Below are 23,325 nucleotides of genomic sequence, written 5' to 3'. Positions count from 1 at the left end.
AAGCCCCCTGTCCCGTGTCCCCTGAGGTGGTTCGCTCAGTGGAAGCTCTTCCCATCACAGACATGGAGTGTGCGTTTCTCCCTCCGCCCTTCATTCACTCGGCTTGTCCCCCCCGTTCCGCCCCGCGACGACTCTGTCGCTTACGCCGAGGACGCTTCCCTCGGACAACCGCCCCTCCGCTGGCTGCCGCGCAGAGCCGGGCCTTCCGGAATCCTTCGGCTGTTTCTCTTCCTCCGTGAGTCCCTTGGCGCTCTGAGTCAGATTTGTGCTCTCTCCTTAACTTCCTTCAGTTTCAGCCGAATTGGGTATATGATTAACGTATAGATTATTCCTGCTCCTGGCAAGAGGTTGCAAAAAGAAGCTACACGCTTTTTAGGAAGCCCAAGGTCTAGCCCATGAACTCTGCCACTGCCCAGGCCAACATCCTCCTCCAAAGCCCCTTTTGTACCTAGTTTGCTTCTGATAATGGGAAGTTCATTGCAAGGCGTCGATACAAAAACCCAAATGGAGTTTGTATTTGTGAAGCTCCTTCCCTTGGGCTGTGACTCTCTGATGACAAAGCTGAATTGTAGCTTTCAGGTATCTTATTGTGCTCAATTTCAGGTAATGTTAGTTGTCTCGAAATTGATTCTGGAATACTTTAAATGTATCTGCAGTGGCTTATTGCTCTTTTAATAACCATCACTCTTTTTTAACAGGTATCTCTCTTGCCAGGGATGGCTTCTGGGTCCTACAACTCCAATCACCTCTGGGATCTAATGTTCATTTTTGCAGCAGTCTTGTTATCTGGCAGCATCCTTTGTTTGCTGTAAGGCAGCCGCACAGGCGTATCTCTCAGGCCCAGCACAGTTTAACTGCCTATAAAGATGGGCCCAGGCCCCTTACTTACCAGATTGGTGAAAGCTGGCAATTGGGATAATAGTCCCCCCTTTCCGATGGTGGGTGCAGCTGGTACATTTCCTGCCAGGTGGGAAGGTATCAGTGAGCTATTTATATGCTTGCTCTCTATCTCTTTGAAGAGGAATTTGAAGCCGGAGAATGAAAAATGGGGGCCTGCCTAATGTTGGTAGAGCCATTGCCCCTAGTTAGTTAACATCTGATAAGTAAGAGTTTGAATTTGGCTTGATCAAAAGTGTTTGCCTGAGTTGAACTATTCTTTGCTGGCTTGCTTTTCTTACCACCATTGTGGACAGAGGAAGTGTCCCGTTTTCCACGGGCTGTGTGCTGTTCTCTCCCAACTTCCCTGGGTGGAAAGCCCTTCACCTGCCTGCATCCCTCTGTTCCACCATTAGAGACTGGAGGGCCCCAGAGGTGAAGGTGGGAGGGGCTGGGGACTAAATTCACGAGGAATTCCCTACGGCCTCTGCCTTTGCACCGTGTGACAGTGACAGATGGCACCTGGGGGTCTCCTGCAGGCAGAATCAGGGTCCCCTGGGTTCTCAGGACCACTGTGGCTGCACCCCTTTCTCATGCAATTGAGAAGCAGTATCAGAGTTCAAGTGAATGAGAATGAGGCTATTCCAGGAAAAAAATTCAGATTCCTTTAATTCACACAGTAGAAACCATGGAGCTTTACATGTTATTAACAAATTAATTGTGGCAAACCTAATGGATCAGGATGCACAAAATTAGACCCAACAAGGAGGTGAGACCTGCTTCCCTGCCAGATTTCAAGGTAAATTGCACTGGCCTGTCCACGGGCTGGGCCAGAGGAATATGGAGGGGAAGGAAGGCGAGGAGATGCTCCCACTCCTTAGGACGCGGAATCCCAGTTTCCTTCCTCTGCTGAACATACCAGATATTTATTTTATTAGAGTCTCAAAAGTATTCAGTATCTTCCTTCCTTTTCTCTCCACCTTATTCTTTGAGAAGTCTCCAGCCGTCTATTAAAAGCAATAGTAAAGGAAAGTATGATTGCTGTTAAGAATGGTTTTCTTTTAAACACTACATCTGGCTGGGCTTTTGTAATCCGATAAGCAGATTTTCAGCTGCTGGCAAGGTTTGTGGAGTATTTGACTAGCTTCTCTGTGAGTTCCATATGTAAACAGCTTTGCAGGAGAAAGCTTTGCCGTGAAACATGGTTATAGGTTATGAGAATTTGTACGAGCAGTGTCTACCATTCAGGCACTCAGTGAGTGTTTGCGGAATCAATAGCTGATAGGATCAATACACTGCCAGCCACTGGTAATACCTACGGATGCCCTAAAATTCATCATCTCATTTTCATAGGACGTGTAGATAAAGTTATTTACTTTGTTCACTGTAACATTGCCAAGGGTCACTCTTATCCCAGCCCTGTAAGTGAGGGAACATAGGTTGCATGTTTCCTAGATTAAATTCTTATCATTTAACAAAGATCCCTTTTTACTGTAGGGTTATTATGAAATCAGAGAATTTATAAAGGATGTCTGAGTACAGTACACATTAAGAATGAATATCCTAAATCATAGATATTAGGTCATTTGCCAATATGGCTGTATGGCTAATTGAAGTTGGACTTTTATGAAATTAGAATTAGTGGCCTGAGGAATTAGAGACAAAAATAGAAACAGCTTTGCTGTGTGTACGGGAAGCTGTGCTGCTCTGTGGTTCAGAAGAATAAGCACAGTTGCTGAGGAGCAACGTGCCCTGAAGAAGTTTAAGAATATTAATGCGCATCAGGTCAAAATAGTCCGGATTAGGAAAGCGGTCACTGCACCCGCGGCTCTCGCTAGCGGCCATCTGTGTGACTCGGTGCTCCAAGCAAAGGGAGGCGCCGCTTGTGGGCCAAGAGCGGCCAGCAAGCCGCCTTCAGTCCATCTGAAGCCTCGTCTGACTGTCAGAGCCCAGTGTTTCCTGAGACTCGCCTCCTTTCTCAGTTTCATGCATTCCCTGTTGCTTGATTAGTTTTAGAAATCAAGGTCACTACCCTGGAAGGCTTTCAAATCAGATTCCTGCTTACAAATGGAAAGAAGTGAATTTATGGGGTAAACAGCCTCGCATGGCGCCCGCTGATGCTCCTCTGCCTCCCCTCCCCTGGAGAGGGTCACGCTCTCTCCGTCAGCAGTGAGGAGGCAGAAAGCCTGGCACAGTGGGCGCCTGCTGCCGTGGCTGTACCGCGGCCCCAGCCCTGGGCACGGGCCTCTCCCTCAAGGCGCTCCGTGTAACCCATCTATGTTGGCCTTTCCCGCCAGTAAATAGAGCCCCAGGCATAGTCTGTGAACTCACCAGCTCATCCTGGGTCCTTTTCACTCTTCCTCAGATTCTTTTCTCCAATGACTGAAGCTCCCCGATGAGTATCGTCACCATGGCTGTTTAGAAAGAGCTGCCCGGGGCCGAGTCCCAGCAGCCCAGACCCTCAGAGAGGCGTGTGGACAGGGTGTGTGCTCTTCCACACAGACTGTTTTTCCCCCCACTGCCTAGCGGGGTGTATTTTGTGCCTTATTGTTCTTCTTGGAGCAGCAGTTATAAAACAACTCACCAGACCAATCAAAATACCCAGTAAGGCATGTTTCTGATACGTTAGTGTGGGGTTTCCACTTATTTACTTTTCTCCCCCTCTCAGTCTCTCTGATGCTCTGTCTCTTTCTCTCCCTCTCTATTTTCAAGGTCATCCTGGGAAATACTGAGTGCTGGACAGAGAAGCAGGTGTTACTCATGTCATCCACCCATTCATTCGACACACATTTTGGATAAGCTGATGTCTGTCCAGTCCATGGCTGTGGGACAGCATTTAGGAGACTTACATTTGTTTCTGTTCTGTTTTGTTTTGGTTGGTTAGTATACATCAGATGATTTACTGTCTCATTTTTGCTGGGGCTGCCATGTAGCTTATTAGGAACAAATCCTGTGGAAAACAGCCTCATTTCATGGGAGGCTTTCCCCAATTTCATTTGCCTCAGGACACAGTAAATTGAACCACCGCGGCTCACCCCACCTTCTGAAGATGGAGCATGTTTACCAGGCCAGGCTATCAGGCATTATTAGCACGCTTTGACAGAGGAACGACCCCTGGTGCGATGCAAAACCAGGAAGTAAGGCAGCAATAGAAACATAATGCCTGCTTCATGATTTTGTTTTATTGCTAAATTCTCTATAGCAGCCTCCTTCCAAAATCCTCATTTGTGGAGTAAAACAGAATTCTGTGGGCAATCTACATAAAGCAAACAACAAAATAGCAATTTTAATATTGTGGGAGGTATTTAATAGTTCAGGTGTTTTAAAAGTTCTACTTTCCTTTTGAATTAAGTATATACAATTGTATATCAAAACAGAGGAGATTATATTTCCTTTTTAAAGGACCTATTTGAAAGGATTTTTAGTTAAATTCTCTAAATTAAGCTGGGTTTTTATGATGTTATTTTGATACTTGCATTTGATGAGTAAAGATTTTAGGGCCATTTTCAAGCAGTGAATAGCCTAGATATTGTAATCTAGCTGTAACAGCATATGAACAATTTTATTTTAGGTAAAGCTTCATGCTCAAACTTAAAAATGGCAAACAGAACCACATACCCTACATGATTTCAAACAACTTGCCTGTAAGAGAAACTAAGTAATTAACCCCGAATTCACTTTGTGAACTCCGGAGGGGATCAGGTTATGTGGCCCCTCCCTCCCGCCCCCAAAATATGCCAGTTTGGCCTAAGAATTAATTTGAGCTAAGCCATCTGAGTACCTGAAATTGTTTATCTGCCTGAAAGCCAAGCCTCCCAAAAGAACTTAAAAGAACTAAATTATCATAAATCCCCACCCATGAGGTGCAGATGGGAAATGAAAGAATTTTAATCTTCGCCTCTTGGGGATAAGAAGTCAACACAACACGCTGAGATATTGTCACAATCTATCATATTTCCCTTCTGTTCTCTGGCCCATTTATGTTTCCAAAGTCACCCGTCTTTCTATAGTCTGCCTTTCTCCCTGACTCCCCTTCTAAGAAGTTATTTGTTTTTCCAGAAATGTCCTTCTGCCCTTCTCCTTCCCTTTTTCAGATAATATATGAGTCCCAAATTCTAGTTGTCTCATTGAGTCACATTTCTTTGTGAACTCCGAAGTGTAAGGACAGAATTGTAACTGTTTTTTTCTCTTGCTAATCTGTCTTTCATCAATTTAATTTTCAGGCCTTCTGCGCCCAACCTGAGAGAGTAAAAGTTCTTTCCTCCCCACGCCCCCTAAATATCAGCTGTGTGTGTTGTCTTAGTACATCATCTTATCCACAGATCTTTTTGTTCATAGCTGTAAGGAGAGAATGACCCAGTTTCACCCCTCCTCATTTTCAACTGTTTTTTCCCCCAAATTATTAATAATACCTCATTTCACTCTCAAATATTATCTGGTTTGTACAAAAAGTTAGATGGTCACCTATCTAAGAATCATTCTACTGAATCGTAAGCTGCTAGAGGACGGATCTTCATTGGATATTAACACGTTTCATTTGCATCTTATTGCAAGTTGCTCGGCGATGTCTTGTGCATTACCATATTTCCTCATTACCACAGTCTTGCAAGGGAGACTTACAGGAGGTAAAGCATCACCCAGTTTCCAATGGGAGAGAAAGGCTGCAGCTGGGGCAGGAATATATATTTTTTGAAAACTAACCAGGCTCTTTTTTTTCTCTCTCTATTTATACCTCTTGTTCTCACTCTTGTTGGCACTCAACAAACACTTATTGGATTAAATAGAGGGTGCTGAGTCCCGAGAGAAGAACAACCTGCCCACAGGGCCGCAGCACGTTCCCTTGTCTGGGAGAAGGGATGCAGGGCGGACGGTGCAAGGCAACAGGGGCCTGTCCGCCGTCCCAACAGTTTTCTTTCCCCGGACAGCAGAGATGCTCCAACTTCCATAAGTCATCAAAGGAAAAACACCGATGTGAGGTATGCGCTTCATTTTTGGAGAATGTTTACTCAGGGTTTATAGAAATAGGGGTGATTGCAAAAGAAACGAGGGAAGCACCGTTCCTCAGAGAGCCTGCCAGCCAGTGGCCCCGCTCCGTGTCGCGCGTTCAGGGCCCGTGGTGGAGATTCTCGTCTTCAGATGCCGGTGCCGAGGCGGCCCGCAGCCCCTCCCCCGGCCGTTTCAGCCCCCGTGCCTCCGCCCCGCAGGCAGCGGCCACCGGTGCATCTGAGCAGGGGAGCCGCGGGCATCAGCCCTCTGCGCGTGAAGTCTCCCCTGCTGGTCACAGTAAAGGGACTTCAGCCACGTGTCCTTTCTCAGACAGAGGCACTTGTTACTGGGTGAACTGCCCTAGAGATGGTTTTATTCTAAACATTTGAATGACTGTGTAGTTATTCATTACCCGTCTGAGCTTGTCTCCGGCTGGAAGCGGTTGCGCAGAAATGCATGTGCGCCTGACCCTCACCATCTGCGTGTGGACAGGTATGAATGGGACGCGGTTCTCTGCTTCAAGGGCAGCATTTATTGTATGAGATTCTTTCTTTGACACCTTGGTCACTCTGACACGTCTCTGCCGCTTCCTCCTGGACCTTCACAAAAACTATCTTAAGGAAAAGAAAGCAGAGCATGTCTGCCTCTCTTTTCTCTCAACCTCATCTCCCTGCCACGTCCAGTCCCTTCTTCACTGGGATGGGGTTGCTTGGTTAGGCCTTCAGATATTCTTTGCTGCTTACTAACCTTAACAAGGACCCGAAGTCCTGACAATAGAAGTTTATTCAATTGATGTGAGATGCACTGTCTCGATTTTTCTCTAAAAGGAGTTTTTGCATCTCCAGCACTTTTTTCCCCACAAAAACTGAACACACATGGTTTGGATGATTGGCACCTGATCACACAAATTCCATGACAAACAATTTCCTAGGTGGTAGAAATTAGAATAGCAGGCATTAGGAAAGCAAAATGCCTTTTCCCATACAGTCTATTCCACCCGTCCGTAGTGTATACATGGTACACACGCACACTTGTGGGCACACGGAAAAGTATCTGAAAAAAGCTGTCTTGCCAGTGGGTTTCAGCATTGGACAAATTCACTGTGGATTCATTGTGACCAAAGAAATGACAGTAGAACATTCTTGGGGTGAAAGGGTTTATTACCCGGCTTGTTCTCCCGGCGGTAGGTTGAGCACTAGCGTCTCTGCCTCCACCCGGGGCACTGGGCCGAGCTCTCTATATGGCACAATAATAGCTTAATGCCTAAAGGTGTGCAAGCGGTAGCCTAGCAACAGGCCAATTACATCATCAGGTGGTTTAAGTTCAGTGAGGATCCTGTTCATGGGAACCGCAACTTCCCCACAAAAGGTAAGTGGGAAGATGTACTGTGTGTGCCCTTCAAGGCTAAGTTTTAAGTAAATGGAAAAGGAAAAAAAGGAAAACTATTCCCAGTTAATGTTTATTTTTGAACACAGAGGATAGGAGAGAAATAACCTTTAAAGAAAATCTTTTATTTATTTTCAAAAAGAAGAAGGTTACAAATCCAACAGAACCAGGGTTCTACCTTTGCAGAAATACTAAGGTTTTCTTTACCTTCTGTAGCCATTTCTAAAGAAGTCACTGAACTCCGTTGAATACAGTGAGATACAGTCACACTTAACGCACTTCAACTTGCGGCATTTTTCAAAGATGAGAGAAACCACACTCAGTCCTATCGGCACAATGTTTTTGAACTGAGCTCGGCCAGGTATTTACCACCAAAAGTGTGTTTCTCTTCTCAAGAAAGAACGTGAGAAAAAGCGTGGGCTTAGCAAGGCAGGCTGATATTTGAAAAAAAATGTTACCTTATTTAACCACACTATGCCATCTTTTCATTTTTAATACCATTCTTGGTAGTATGAAGTTCACTAAAGAGGAAGGAATAATAAGTAAATTATTACTGCAATGCCCAATGCCAGGCACTTAATGGTAGGGGTGTTGACCTATTCATTGTGCTTTAATTGAGAAATATAAGTGATTAAAAATATATTTGCTGGAGGGTTAAGGGAAAAGGGGCCTTACGATTAGCACACATAATGTGGGGGGGGGGCACGGGGAAGGCAGTACAACTCAGAGAAGACAAGTAGTGACTCAATAGCATCTTACTATGCTGATGAACAGTGACTGCAATGGGGTATGCGGTGGGGACTTGATAATGGGGGAGTCTAGTAACCACAATGTTGCTCATGTAAGTGTATACTAATGATACCAAAATAAAAAAATAAAAACAAATAAACAAACAAATATATTTGCTATGATACCATAATACAGCCTGGTCTTGGCCTTCCAGCTCTGTGGTCCTGATTTAAAGAGCTTTCAGGAACTTATTTCTGGCTGTACATATTCATCAGACTGAGTCACACTCATGTGGATTTTGAGTGAGTGGGCTCTGATCACTTCTAACAGATGGCTTTCAAATAAAATAAAGAGTGTGCAAACACATTCAACATTAACAAAGCTACCTTTAGTAAGATCTGTAAAAAATGGTGAGACTATTGACCTGGGCCAAAGTGTGGATCCCGGGCCATTGGGATCAGCATCATCTGGCAACTTGAATGAAATGTAACTTCTCACACCTGATCCTGGAGGGAATGACTCTGAAACCCCGGGGTGGGGTGTGTCCCAGCAGTCTGTGTTTTGACAACCCCTTCAGGTGCTACAGTTTAGTAACCACTGTCCTAATAAAAGCTGGAGGATTTTTGAAATAAAATGTTCTGGGTTATGTTTCTGTCAATGTAAGTTTAGCTTTGGGTCACAACGGACTATTCTTTTAGAAATCCACGGTCTCTCTATGTGAGCAAGACCACTGTGGGGAAAATGGAAGTTCCTGTGGCCAGGATCCTCCCTTGACCCTAAACTGCTTGATGTAACTGGCCTGCTGCTGGGCTACTGCTTCCACACCTGTAGGCAGTGAGCTGTGACTGACTGAGTCAGTAAAGAGCTACTCTCAGTGCTCTGGCCAAGGTGGAGACAGAAGTGGGTGACGGACCTGCAGGCTGCTGGGTGCAGACGGGATTCTAATGCTAGACCTACCGCTGGGAGAATAAAGCCAGGTAGAAACCCTTTTACCCCCAAAACATTATGTTGTCACTTCTCAGTCTTACTGAATCCATAGTGAATGTACCCGGGGCTGAAACCCTTTGGAGAAACAGCCACCATGTCAGAGAATTCCCCTGTATGACCCGTGGTAAGACGTTGTGAGCTGGGGAGCAAAGCAGTTCATTATCTCTTCACTTGCAGACTTCTCTGTCTCAGCAGCCTAACGCAGAGACTGATTTAGTGGCCTCTGCAGAGGAAAACTGCCACACAGAGAACTTACATCAGTGCATTGAGGGTCTCAGATGGTGAAGAGATGCGCCTGGACAGAACTTTACAGAAATAAGAAGAGAGGAAGAAGATTCACGTGGAACTCTCCACAAAGTAAGTTCCATATCTTTGCTTGGAGGCTGGTGCTTTCCGCCGAGGCTGAACCTGTTAATAACCACCGAGTTAAATATTCACTTTAGGATTTATCATGCAGGGCTATGCAAATAGCTTTAGCCCATCTCTTCTTCAAAGTACTTCAGAAATCTCATTCTGAGGTACAAATCCTGAATTCTTTTTGGCATTAATAAGCCTGTGGGAAAACCAAAACACACAGGGACAGAGAAGAGAAAACATAATCAAGGGGTTAAAAACAGAGGCCCCGGGGAATTACTGTTCACACGCTCTGGTAGTAACTCATTACATGTCTCATTTGGTTTTGTGCTGACCGACAACCCTGCTGTGAGGTGTGAGGTGCCTCGGGGTGGGGGCTGAGGCCTGGCCTCACACGGCTGGACCTCTCCTCATGGCTTTGCTGTCAGTCTGTAAGGCCTTGATCGGGCAAGCCCTTTGGCCCTGGGTCCCTCAATTTCTTCATAAGGATGGTAGCATTATATACCTCAGAGGTATGTGGAGGGGTGGGAAGAGATATATGTAAAACCATTTTGAAAAACAGAAGCAATAATACAAATAGAATACTTGTCTACCTCTATCTATCATCTATCTATTGATCTGTATCTATCTGTCTCACCTGTCATCTTTCTATCACCATCTACCTATCTCTACTCCATACTGTAATATTGAGAATTAGTAATATGGCTAATGGTGGGGATGTACTGTTTTTAGCTTGGAAAACTAGAAAATAATTTAGTTCATTTCAAATGAATTTTTTAAATCATGAAAAAGCATTTAAATTAGAATTGTCTTTCTTCAGCCAAATGATTTTGGTGAGTATAAGAACTCTTTATTAAAAAGCTTCCATTAAGCAATTTGCAAAGAACTGTGTGAATGCAACAGACAGTCCTCAAATATAACTGGCTTTTGGTCCTGTTGGAAGCAAAGGGAAGGGTGAGGCTAGATGAGTTCTTGCAGACTCGAGGCATTAATAAGTAAAGGCCATTTTAATTTTCCCTAGAGGAACTATGAAATAAACTGGCTGGGGGATTATAGATAGAGTGACTGTCTAGTTCGCTATCCATACTAGAACATTTTTAAGAGTAAAAAGGGGCAGGATTAATAGTTACACAAACAGGGTGTAAACCAGGACTGTCCCTTCTCAAGGTGAGTGATGTCTGGTCATAACACTCACAGTGAGATTCTGAAACGCAGTCAGCCTCTGTACCGATGCCGGCTGCATCTCTGAGGACTGAGCAGATGTGGAGAGGGCTGGGGGTCAGCGTGGGCATGGGGACAGAAGGAAAGCTCCCTGGTTCCTCCGAGGTGAGGTATCAGACGTGTGCGGGAGCTGTTGTCTGCTGAGAAGCCCCAGTACCAGACACACCAGCCTGGGTATCAAGTGGACAGATGAGTGACTGTGAATTTTATTAGCTTCAGGCCAACGTCAAGTCTACCAAATAGAGTCACAAACAGCTCCCAGTTCTGCAAGCAAAGGCCACGGACATAAATCAAAGACCAATCTTCCCTTGCCGGCAGTGTCACGCCCCAGTTCTCAGCCACTGTTCCAGCGGGTTGTAATTACAGCTAGTGGTGTGCGGTGTCACCCCAGAGTGATGGTGGATGGGGAGAGCGCGCTGAGCTGCGTGGAGAGGATTCCCAGCACCCGCGTCTACAGACACAGTTCCCTCTCGCCATTCATCTCTGCTCCCAGAATCACAGGCCATCAAGCTCAAGTATTTTCCCTTTGGGGCGTTTCATCTCAGGGTTTATATAAAATCCTTTATAGCCTTCTCTCCAGCACCTGTGTATGAAAGCATTGCAGCTTTATATCCTTGCCAAGGGAGGAAGCCTACAGAGATTTTACGAAAGGCGTTTCCAGGGATAAATCAGTGTTCACAATAACCACATATTATTAGGATGACTCTAAATTCCAAATAAAATGACCTGGCGGCATCGGAAGGCTGGGGGACGTATGCACTCCTAGGAAAGATTCCGTAACTCTTGGGATAGAAAGTCAGGATTGAAATGGAAGTTTTTCATGTGAGGGCAAGAATCACAAAATACATATTTATGTGCCCTTTATTTATTTTTGGCTGTTTTTTTCCCCTCTTGCATATACAATTGCCCCTAATGGAAATGGTGTCAAGTGTGGTATTGAAAGATTTGAACAGAATGGGCCTGCCCCTCTCTTTCATTGACTATAAATCCATTTTTTTATGTGTTACATACTTATTTATAAAGTTCTATGTTATCAATCCACAAAATAGTCCTGGAACTTGCATTATTCACTGAGGCCTCTGATATAATGAATTGAAAAGTCATGTGATCATATTAATCTTTTTAACTAAATAGCAGCAGACATTGAAGCCAACACATTGTTATCACCATGGCATTAGTCCAGCTGTGGAACAAGGTAGAAATCCCACCATTAGTTCACAATTGCTTCCCTGCACAGCTTTGTCTCAGTGAATACATAAGGAGGATTTTAAAAATTAACTCATTTCTAACTTCTGGCAAAACCATTTCTTATTATGGAGAAGTAGCAATTTCTGAGGCCAGATTAACTTTGTGATACTTTTCCTCCCATTCTGATAAAGGGAGGAAATTATTCTACTGTTTGATTTCTGAAGCATGCTGTTTCCAGGAAAGAGACTCTTGCCGATTTCTGTTCAGTCCTCTTTGCCAAATAAATATACAAACATATGGGATTTCCTGTTTTGCACAGGGGCGATGGTGGATTTCAGAGCATGGAGCCCAACCATGGGCGGCACTAGGAGCACCTCCGTATGCGTCCTCACTGACGGTCATGCCCTTCTGCTAAGGGGGAGTTCTCTGGGCTTCACTGTATTCTATTGGGATGTTCTTATTTTGCACACATTGAACAACTGCTTGGCAGTTTGAAGTTTTAATTTTGGCTTCAGCATCTCAAGTGATCCTTAAACTAATCTCTAATTTTAATTTTTTATATTACATCCTTTTACTCAAAGGTGAGGTTAAATCCAAGAGACAAGCCCTCTGAGATCAAGAAAGCAGAAGGTCGCAGTCTTCTGGCTTTCTCAGGGGACAGTGCGAAACATGGCCCGGCTAGCCGCCCAGGAGCACAGCGTCCTACCCGTGGTGCAGATCCACATCTGGGCTTTCCAGGTGCTGGACCCAGGGTTGGCTCTTTGGTGGAGCTGTAAACAGCAGTCAACTATTTGATGACATGATGTGAATTTGTAGAGCTTCATCTAATTCTGCAGCCAGGCTGCTCGCTGAGCACCTGAGACACCTCTCCACTCCCTCTGCAATTGCTCAACACACAGCTTAATTTCTTGCTATTGATTTTCTGCTCTATATGCATCTTGAATGCTTTGAGATCTCTTGACCTGCACACAAAAACATCTGCATGGCTGTCAGTTTAAAAAGGAAAGCTCTTCAAAAGAATGCTTGAAAAATCGGTAAATATAACAAAATAACTAACTCTTCCCCAACTATTAGCAGGGCAGGTAAACTGGACATTTCAATGAGAGTTTGAGGAGAGAGCAAAATCATGAAGACTTTCAAAAGGCACTTTGTGTATGAAAGCTCCTGAATGTGAAGGCTGCTTTTGGAGGCATTCCCAGGGAGGTGCAGTGACGGAACATATCGTTAGGTCACAGAAACGACCAGAGCCACCTTGGGTAACAGTGAGGTGACCCAGCTCAGGAGGAGAAGCTCTGTATGGGGGCTGAAGACCCGTCACCCCACCAGGAGTTAGGACCACCCTCTCTGGGTTCCTGTTATGCATCTTTAAAAACAAAGCGATTAGATTCTAAGAGTCTTCCCAGTTCTAACATTCAATGCTTCTATAGCTAAGACAATATACGTTTTTATTAACAGGAAAACCAAGTTAAAAGAAAACAATAAAAGTAAAATAAAACCTTTTTCTACCTGGAATAACTTGAGAAATGTATAATAAACATGATTCTTTCCTCTGTGGACCCACCTTGATCCTGGTATATTCCTCCCCCACCACCGTTACTATTGAAAATTTTAAAAAATCCTTTTAAGGTCTAAATGTTTCATTTAGTTTCTACATCATTCCTTTCTTCACCGAGGAAGTATTGCTCCATTTACAGAAAGTGGTGTCAGAAGCACTTTATTAATGGAAATTCCTTCTATGCGCTTCCAAGGAAAACAAAAACTTCATTAATATCAACAATATAAAACTAAAAAAAACCCAAAAGGAAACAAAACCAGTTCTGTGTCCCCAGCACTGATCAAACAGAATTGGATTGAACCAAGCCATTTTCACATGTCACTTGGAGTGTAGATTTATTTGGATTTAAGAATCTCCTACACAAATTACATCAACCTCACTCGATTTCCTTCCTTCATAAAAATTATGACTGGGCAAATGCCACACTTTTAAAGTTTTAAAAATATAAGAAAAGTAAAAATAGATCTGGGGAAATACCTTTCCTACATCTTACATGGTTTCACTGCCTCGGTGAAATCTTTCTCTTTGGAGTAACTTAATAGTATAGTTTTATGTTTTTGTTTTAAACTGGATTCATACAAGGGCTCTGAATCAGGACTTGAGCTGATCTGTGGAGCATGAACTTCTCTGAACAGTGAGTTACCTCTGCTCTAAAGGGAAAATGGCACGTGGAAATGAAATGCACGGATGGGAACATTGGAAGTCCTCCTCATCAGGTGAGTTAAGTCTTACATTAGATGGCACACTCTTGTGTAAGAGAGAACAGGACCACAGGATGCGTGAGCACACTCTAATCGTCTGCAGCACTTGGAAGGGTTAAACCTGCTTAACCCCTCTTTAAGTCTCCTTTTATTCGGAGAAGACCAGCACCAGAGTGCCCCCCACCCAAGCGCAAGTGTAGCCTCAGGCTGCCAGGGCAGACTGCCCTCCATCTCTGTCCCCCTCCCACCCAGTTAGCAGGATCCATTCATAGCTACTCACTACTGCAGGATTTGACCTGAGAAATGCTAGGATTTACCAACTCAGAAGTTGTTTTGAAAAGTCCCTAAATAATCTTTGCCCTTGGCCAGCAAGGGCACGGCTAGTCTCAAGTTCTCAGATGGCAGCTGGTGAGGTCCTTTGCCAAGTCCTTCCGACGCAGGAAGCTCTTCAGGACGACCTGCTCTGACAGGGCGTTCACAGATCCTTAGAGCGGGCGTCCCGGACCCGGGAAATGTCACTCCTGACTCCTCGGACCCAGGTGCCGGCTCCAAGTCTGGTTTCATGATCTGTGGGCAATTGCTCGTCCTTTCTTCCTCTTTTCTTCCTAGGAGCTGGCAGAGTGGTTACATTTTTCTAAAACAGTCGTATTTATATGTTCAAAAATCCACTGCTGAGTCTCGGACAGAGGGTCGCATCTGGCCATGAAGATCTTCTTTTCTGCGGGGCTGCAGTCCATGCAGCTGTTGCTCACAGGATGGAATAACGTCCTGTCCTGGGGGGAGCAGAGAGAGAAGACTGACGTAATACGTGGCGGGTGATCAGAACCCAAAACATACAGCAGGAGTGAAATATCCCCAGTTTCAGTACATAGTGTGAGAAACAGACCGTCTCCCAAATCCAACAGAACAGGTTGAGTTGAGAGCACGGCTTCCCAGGGTCTCCAGGCAGGTTCAATCAGGAGTAAATCATACATTCACAGATGAAAAAAAAAAAAGGCCCATCCATTCCTTTCCCACTCTTCGGTAAGCACATTGCTACGTGCTTACGTTTTGAGGATAATAAGTATATGAGTTTGTTGAGTTGCTGATAGTTTCGTGATTTGGGGAGAGGTATATATACAAAAACAGTAATTTAGTCCACAGTAAACAGCAGCCCTCCCACCCCCCAAACATACACACACACACGACCAGAAGAGTCATAATCTTCCTGACACTCATGTTGAGTCTCTAACGGGAAAGGGCAATTCAAAAGGAACAGGAGCGGAACCAAGCAGGCCAGGAGCTCAGTCGCCCTTTTCAGAAGATACGGGGATGGAGATAAGGACACACAGGGCCAGATCTCAAGGTACAAACTCAGACGTGTTAGCTCTTGAGCTCCAGCCTCTCCCCAAGCCTTTCGTGCCATTGCTGTTCTTGTAGTGCCGTTCGCACTGCTCTGTACAAATGGGGGAGGCAGAGTTTACTTTTACAGCCAGTCGCTAAGTGCATGGGAACTGGTAACAAGCGAGGGAAACGTTCCACCGGGCACACAGCTGATGTGGTGAGCGAGCCACGTCTGAAGACGCTATTCCCACACCCCCTGTTTTATTGGGCAGGCAGGGAAAAGAAATCAGTGCTAAGAGAAAAAGACTGTTCCTTAACTGGTCATAAAAACTCTCATCTCTTTCATTGTCAATGCAAAAAAAAAAAAGTGCCAACGACATCTAAAAAGTCCCCAAATCGGTACTTATATTTTAGGATCCAATAATATCTTAGTATTTGGGAAATGTTTAGCAGTTCTGATAATTTTCTTTAACTAAGGAATGAGACTTACAGCACTTTTAGAACCAGAGTTTCTCAAGCACTCTGTGCAAACATTTCTGGATTGCTCCTGGATGGTCAAACTCCATCAACCAATATTTAATGTCCTTTTAGGACCCGGATGTTTGCATAGTTAGGCGCTGTGTGAAGGAAGGAGAGGGCAGGGGCCTGCAATTTGTTTGGCACGTTTCTGTTTTGAGTGTAAACACAGAGCTGTACCACGTACAAAGGCCCTCTCTTTTCTGCTCTGTCCAACACGCTCTGAGTTTATTGAGGATTTTACTTTCCTCGCACCACGTGTGCTCCTGAGGTCTCCTCCCAATTTTTTCTCCCCTGCTGCACCAGCCGGGCTGCTGTTGACCCTGGGGAAGCTCTGAGAAGCTCGCCCTCCTGCTCTGCAGGGAGGAGACAGGTTCTAGGAGGTGGGGGTGCTGCCCAGCTGCCCCCCCACCCAGGTACCCTCTCCTGCTCTCACAGACCCCTTCTCACAGCACCCCGGCTCCTTGGGCAGCTGTCTCCTGGGCCCCTTGCCCTCCTCCCTCCCAGCATCTCCCACACCCAGTCTCCTGCTCCCAGTTTCTACCAGTTTAGCTACACAGGCCTGGTATATTTAGATCATTTTTCCAAAGAGTGGTCCTAAGCTGAAAACTCTACATGACTTGCTAAATTCTAACTCACTTTGGTCCATGTACGTGTACGTCTCTGCCCCCTGCACTGTCTGTATTTCTTCCTAGTGTACCTCTATCAATAGCTCACATGGGGACCTCCTTATGCTCACAGCTTCTCCCCCAAAGCACATATTTCCATGAAAGCCAAAAAATGAGAAGAGAAAGGAGTAGGGCATGTTTCTATTCATCTCTTCCTTTCGCCAGCTTGTGTGCCACAGCGCAGATGCAAAAGCCAGACCCGATCTTCTGAGCATCTTATTTTCCTGAACATTGTTTTCTGAACCTTAACGTGATCATCTTTTTCCACATCTCTTGTTGGAACACACGCTCTGACAAACATTCCTGGGGACAGCCAGGCAGGATGTACAGATTCGCTGCTACCCTGGAAAATCCGGAATATGTTTTTTGTTATTGAGCTTCCTGTCCTCATAAAGTGGAAGAGTTGAATTTCCTGCATCTGCCTGCGTCTGAGAAGCTTCACCAGGAAGATGAGAGGGTGGATAAACTCGCTCACCGTGGCTTTCCTAAGCCATAAAGCAGAACAAGGGTTTTACTCCAAAGTTCACTGGTTGACAGAGGCAAACGACAGGGCGTCAAACTAGAGGCCATCAGCGATGTTCAGTGGACCAGCAGATGGCTTGTTCTCTGGCTATAGGCTGTGCTCTGCTCACCCTTGTCTTGGAGTATCTGGCAGGTGTAGCAGGGAAGCTTCTGGAAGCGGCTGAAGCCTCCCTAGAACGTGCATTTTCCACTTTCGACCTCGGAGGCTACGTATGTGTCATCTGTGTGTTTCAACTCAGCTAAAGTCTGGGATTACTAAGTGTCTTTACGGATGCTTTTCAAGGCTGTACTTAAGTCAGTGCACGGGGTTATCGCTGGTGAGCATGGCCTCTCGTTCCAGGACAGCCCATGACTCCTCTGCCCTCTGTCTCCTCCGTAATGACAGGTCAGAGGTCAGACCTGAATGCAGCTCTTCTTTGGAATGACCTCCCAGCGTCTGGCACGCCCGCTGTGCCACCGCCATCCTCCTCAAAGAACTACCCTGGTTGGCTCTCTGTTCCGACCCAGGGAAGGTGTGGCCGCTGCTTGGGCTCTTCAGCCTGCGATGCGGCTCCCTCCCCTGGGCCCTCCCACCGGCATCACCGCCGGGGTTACCCTGCTGGCCCCCCACCCCGGACTGAGGCCATCGACCAGCTGCCTGGGGTGGCCTCCGTCCCCGGGCAGGAGTGGCGGCACTTCTCTGTGGCTCCTTTAAAGGGACCCTCAAAGCAGGTGTGCGGTTTGACCAGATCTGGGTGACACGCTGTGGCGTCTGCTGGCCGCTGGGTGTACTAGGTTCCCTCCTTGTGTCGGGTCTGAGCTTTGACAGCAGGAGTAGGTTGCAGGGAACACTCCACACTGTTCAGGGTGCTGCAAGCCCCAGACCCCCCAGCTGGAAGGCAGTACAGGAGGGTGGGAGGCACCCAGACAGGAAGGCGGTTCTGAGAGTGAGAGCCCGGCTGGACGGGCGGCGGCCCCGCTGCGTCAGGGCCCGGGCTTGGTTCTGCCGGGACCTTTGGATCAAGTTCTGGTCTTGCTGCTTTCTGCTTGTTGTATTAATTCCCTGCACCTCAGCCTCCCCCTCTGTGAAATGCAGAGAATCCCTTCCTCCCAGCTTTGTTGTCAGGACTGAGTTCCTCTGTGCAAGATCGCTGGTACCGTGTCCCGCACAAGGCCGGTGCTTCCACCTCCCACGCCGCCGCCTCCGTTCTCGGTCGGGGAGCCTCCCCCTCTCCGCAGGCCAGAGCACCTGGCGTGAGGCCGGCTGCGGAGGACCAAACCGCATTTTCTGAAATCCCAGCAAATTCGCCTCCACCGGTTGTCCGAGTCGATGGCCCAGAGCCTTGCGTTTTGAGTGAACGGATTCATGGAACCAAGGGGACCCGCGGCTCTAGAACGAGCTCTTCTGTGGCTGGGGTCAGAGCCTGGGCCCGGCCTGGGGGTCCGCGCCCCTTGCCGCGAGTACGTTATTCAGGCCGCCGAGTCCCGCGGGGTTTATCGGGCGCCTCCTACCTCGCGGTCTGTGTTAGGAGACAGCGGGGAAGATAACCTGAGACGCGTCCCTTGACCCAAGAAGTGGAGGTAAACAAGAAATGCTCAGTGTGAAAAAGTGTCGGCGAGACCGCAGTTGAGGGGGAATGAGATGAATCCGTGTTTCAGACAGAGAAGGATGTCAAAAGAGATGTGAAATGACGTGTATATTCGTCATTCCATTTATTCAGTCCAAATTCACTTGGCGCCCTCTGTTCGCCAGGAGGTGATTTAGCTGGTTGGGATCGGTCAGAGAACCTGTCGTCGGGAGCCTGCCTGCTGGAGGGAGGGCTGGGGTGCGGCGGGGCTCACACACTGCGAGCAGTGAGGGGAGGAGGCTGAATTTACGGCCAGTGAGAGAAAACAGACCTCATGGAGAAGGTGACTTTTGGGTGCTCTGGAGGCCGGTAGGGGAATCAGCCACGCAAGTATCCGGGGCGCAGGGTGCCAGGCAGCCGGAGCAGCCGGAGCAAGGGCCCCGAGCAGGAGAGGCGCGGTGAGGGTCCCGGCGTGGGGGCTGCGGAGGGCACGTCAGCGCTGCGGGGAGCTGCGTGGAGCGCTGGGCCCGGCAGGTCCCGGTGCGGCTGGGGCGCCGGGAGCAAGGTGGGGAATTGCCGACGGGGCAGCGGGGGAGGCATCGTGGGGAGGCTCAGGGACGGGCCAGGGCCTGGCTTTCCAGGCAAGGGTTGGGGTGTTCACTGGAGGGTGTAAGACGGGGAAACCACAGGTCATGTGGTTCCGCTGGCTCGTGGGAGTGGCAGAGGGGGAGGCTCTGGGCCGCAGCCAGGAGGGCAGTCGGAGGCCGCAGCAGGCACCCGGATTAGGTGAGGCCAAGGGAAGGGAACCGGTTGAGCTGGGCGACCCGAGACGTGGCCCGAGGGGTGATGATGAGCGGGCGCGGGGGTTAATGACAAGGCAGGAGTGGGCGGCAGGAAAAGCAGGAAGAGGAACGGAGGGGGTGGGGTGAGTAGATTTCTGTGTCAGGTGTGACGGGTGGGGGACACTTGGGGACCGGGCAGGTGAGCAGCGCCTGGATGCAGGTGGGGCCCCGGGACAGCTCCCCTGTGTGACGCGGGGGGACGGCCTCTCCCTCCGGCTGCCTGTCCTTCGCTGGGTGACATGCCCTGAAATGCTGTGGCGGCAGGGCCTCCGCCCTGCCCGGTGCCCCGGCGTCTGCTGTGGGTGTGAGGCAGTGGCGGCTGGACTGTGACCCGGCCTCCGTGTGACCCGGCCTCCGCCCTGACAGCCTCCTCCGCCGGCCATGGAGTCTGTGCTGCTTGAGGTCTTCCCTCTGCACGCTGAGTGGAGGCGAGCAGGCTGAGATAAGGGACGTCCAGACCTGCCTCCCCACCCCTTAGGGTTGTGGAGCAGAACAAGGGCGATATATGAATGAGTTCTGGAAAAAGGGCAAATTTGGTAGGATTTTCCCTGCCTATTTTTGCTGCTGTCATCTGGGAAAATGCAAATAAGACCTTGATGGGCATTAACAGGAACAAGGTAGTCGTGTTAGCCATCCTTCCCCATTTTTTCTCTGACTGGCAGAATTCCCTGCAGGAGAAGAGAATGGGTCTTCTTGCCTCAGTGACTGTGTTGGCCAATTAGAAGTGACGCTTCCTAACGCCCCTGCAGAGTGCCTTGGTGCACGGGGACAGTGGCATCTACAGCAGACCTCCAACCCCCTGACCCCTCTCGCCCGTGTTTCTGGGCTGTAGGCAAGGGCTGGGCATGGGTGTATCCTCAGTTCTCAGGGCAGCCGGAATGATTAAGTAACCTGTTCTGCTTTGTTAGAGACCTGCTCTTCAAACCACTCAAAGACTTCCGGGCCCTTAGCCAGATTCTGATTCTCCACATGGCCTATGAGTCCTTCCCCTGGCCAGATGTCTGGCCTTATGGCCCATCATTTTCCTAAACATTGATGCATCTCACCTGGCTTTCCTCTATCCTTCCAAGGAAACCAAGACCTTGCCTACCTCAGGGCCTTTGCACAAGCTGGTCCCTGTATCTGGGATGTTTTTCTCGATTGTGTTCTTCACTTATCTAATTCCTACTCATCTTTTAGGTCTCCATTCAGAAATTCGTTTGTCAGAGAAGCCTGGCCTACATCTCTGACCTGGGTAGAGCCCAGTGTTCTGTCTTCTCATTTTCCTGTACACTTAATCTATTTAATTATTTTTATCTGCTTCCCCACTAGACTGAAATTTGAAGAGACAGGGAATGTGGACAAGCAGGAAGCTAGTTCGTTTACTTATTCCTTCAACAAATACTGATGAAGCACCTACTTTATGCCAGTGTTTTCAGAACAGAAAACACTGGCATGTAGTAGAAGGAAAAATTATTGCTCTCATGGGATTTGCATTCTAATATTTAGCTATAGCTGAACAGCTAACACAGAACAGAAACATCACTAACTAGCCCATCTTTTCCTGTATGTAAATCTCCTTAGAGAGCTAAAATCACACCAGGAGATAGTTTGTTGAGCACATGGAATAGCAACAGTGAACAATAATTGAGCTCTAATTAAGTCCTAGTGCATTTAACTTTTATTTAATCATTATAACAATCTAAACTGGATACAATTAATATCTCTCACTTTATAACAGAGCTCATAGTACAGAAGTTCACTGAAATCCCAGCTCTAGGACCCTCAGCGCAGCCAGAACGCACATCTCAGGTCCCTCAGGACCCAGGACCTGTGCTCTTGACGTCACAACCCACAGGGGTTGTGTTCACCCCTCTTGGCTGAGCCAACTAGCATCCGGCTCTAACCCCACCTGCTCAGGAGGGAGGCGTTGTCCTCAATAGCAAAAAGGAACCTAAATGTATAGTTCCTATTCCCAAGATTCTTTTCTGTCAGTCAGTCTGGATCTGGGCAGGCATTCCATTCCCGGAGCCTTTCTTCTTAGGTTAGAGCCTGAGATGGTCTGTGAGGAAGCCTTTCTCCTTCTGAGTGACCAGAGAACAGCCGTTTCATGTGCTAAGTGAAATGGTAAGCAGTGAGAATATTGCTCACTTCCCCAGGGATAGCAAAGGTCCCGACCAAGAAGTGCTTTCAGCTGGTTAGACATACAGATAAAAACAGTGGGAGAGAAACACTGTTTATTGAAAAGGTGGCTTTATCACTTAGTCAAACATCTCCCCTCCTGCAAGCTACCCTCACTCTTCCTTGACAAGGTAGTTATCAGTTTGAAGATCGGAACTTCTTAGGGTACAATGACGTAAGCCTCCTATTACAAACAGGGATATGCTGTAGACATCGTGTGTATAGTTCCCAGCAAGATGTTTGAAAAGTCCATCTTCGTTTTCTTATGGGCAACTTGGAGAAATGAGGGCTGGAAGACACAACTGCGAGGTGACTTTGTATGTGGTTGAGTAACTTGGTCCAGACGATCACTAATGGGTCGGCGTCACTTCCGCTGCATGATAGAGGGCTCCGTCGTGACTCTGAGCGTTGGGATCAACAACTTAGATGAGGGTGTGAATGTGTGCTGATCCCATTCAGGGGAGGAAAAAAACTAGTTCAGTTGCTAATAAGTTGGATCAAAGAGTCACAATCCTGGATGGGGTACATCTGGTGAGGTAGAATTAAGAGAAACAAGTGGATAGTTGCACTACAGAGATGAACTACAGAGGCCTAAGACCACAGAGCTATGTCTGTGTAGCAAAACAAGACAAAAAGACTGGGGGGGTTTTATACTGCTAATGTACTAAGTATGTGAGGTCAAGGTGATCAATCAACTCAGGCTAAAGGAACAGATATATATTGCTCATAACAAAAGGGTGATGGAAACCCAGTCTACTTTCTTTGGTTAAAACACACCTATATTGAGTGTTGTGTCCTGGGCCCCAGACCGTTTTCTAGGACTCTCTGGAATACAAGAGTGAGCGTCAAGGAGACAGATGTAGGTCCAAATTAAGTCACATAAAAATCAGTGGCAGGAAATCAGGCCATTTAATCAGAAATAAATAGTAAAGGTCAAGCAAGCATTGTTCAAATATTTGGGATCTGCCTTGAACAAAGTGGGTTTGTTTTGACCTGCAAGGTACCAAAGGCCAGGGACAAACTTTCTAATCCCTGGGGCTGTCCAGGAATGAATAGGCTGATCGGAGACAGGATCACTGCCCAGGGATGACCACAGGTCCAGGGTTTTGTAGTGGAGCTTTGTGTATCAGGACCAAAGTTGAATTACTTGTCTTTTAATTAAACTCTTTGAATGTACTTTCCTCATTTTTGGTCCTAAAATAATACGTAGCCAGAGTGATTTAAAAATAACAACATTGTGGCCATGCATCTGGCATCTTTGTGGACCAGCAGGATTTTATAGGCTGTGAGGCCAAAGTCCTGGCATATATCACAAGTTACATAAAATAGTCAAATGGAGGTGCATGCCAAGATGTCCACCCACTCTCTTTTTAAACTAATGTGGCTGTTGCACTGTTATCACTTTAGCCTCAAAGGAACCTTCTTATCTGTATTTCCTGTTTGATGTTATTTGTAAGCCCTTTCTTATGGAAGCTAAGTCTAAGAACACCCCAGAGAGCAACTGAGAAAAGTAACTTAAATCTTTTGCCTTTGGTCTTTGGGGAGACTATGTGGCTCTGAGACAGAGAGGTGCTGTTTTATCTGGCCCAGGTTGGGGCTCATGAAGGAGGGGATCATATCCATGACTGAACCCAGTGGTCCTTCCCATTTAAAGAATGCTTTTGTGGGAACAGCTACATAGTTGATATTAGGTAGGCCATATGGAAATAAAAGAAACATTTCCTGCCCTTGGGTCAAAACAGCTCTAAGAGGGGACTGAGTATG

The 23,325-nt window shown here is 47.0% G+C and overlaps 1 protein-coding gene and 1 long non-coding RNA gene across 6 annotated transcripts in view; one reads left to right on the top strand and one right to left on the bottom strand.

The window, feature by feature from the left end:
* Nucleotides 1-23,325, top strand: part of LOC118914269 (uncharacterized) — a 156,065-nt gene that overhangs the window by 30,231 nt on the left and 102,509 nt on the right. Inside the window, exons 2-3 of one of the 2 annotated variants that reach the window (XR_008997870.1) lie at nt 9,142-9,321; nt 12,309-13,315. This is a non-coding gene — a long non-coding RNA (uncharacterized LOC118914269). Of the gene's footprint in view, nt 1-9,141; nt 9,322-12,308; nt 13,316-23,325 lie in introns of those variants that run through there. The other variant, XR_008997877.1, reaches the window with a different exon arrangement.
* GALNTL6 (polypeptide N-acetylgalactosaminyltransferase like 6) overlaps nt 13,426-23,325 on the bottom strand; it is a 967,667-nt gene continuing 957,767 nt past the window's right edge. For 3 of the 4 annotated variants that reach the window (XM_036888959.2, XM_036888957.2, XM_036888960.2), the window contains one exon: nt 13,426-14,756. In XM_036888959.2, the coding sequence (XP_036744854.1) occupies nt 14,589-14,756 (168 nt within the window). In that variant the 3' untranslated portion in view covers nt 13,426-14,588. Of the gene's footprint in view, nt 14,757-20,755; nt 21,963-23,325 lie in introns of those variants that run through there. The other variant, XM_036888958.2, reaches the window with a different exon arrangement.

The sequence above is a fragment of the Manis pentadactyla genome, chromosome 1 (genome assembly GCF_030020395.1).
Source record: "Manis pentadactyla isolate mManPen7 chromosome 1, mManPen7.hap1, whole genome shotgun sequence".
Lineage (NCBI taxonomy): Eukaryota > Metazoa > Chordata > Mammalia > Pholidota > Manidae > Manis > Manis pentadactyla.
The sequence above is the reverse complement of the archived record's forward strand: the minus strand, read 5'-3'. Positions and strand labels throughout refer to the sequence as shown.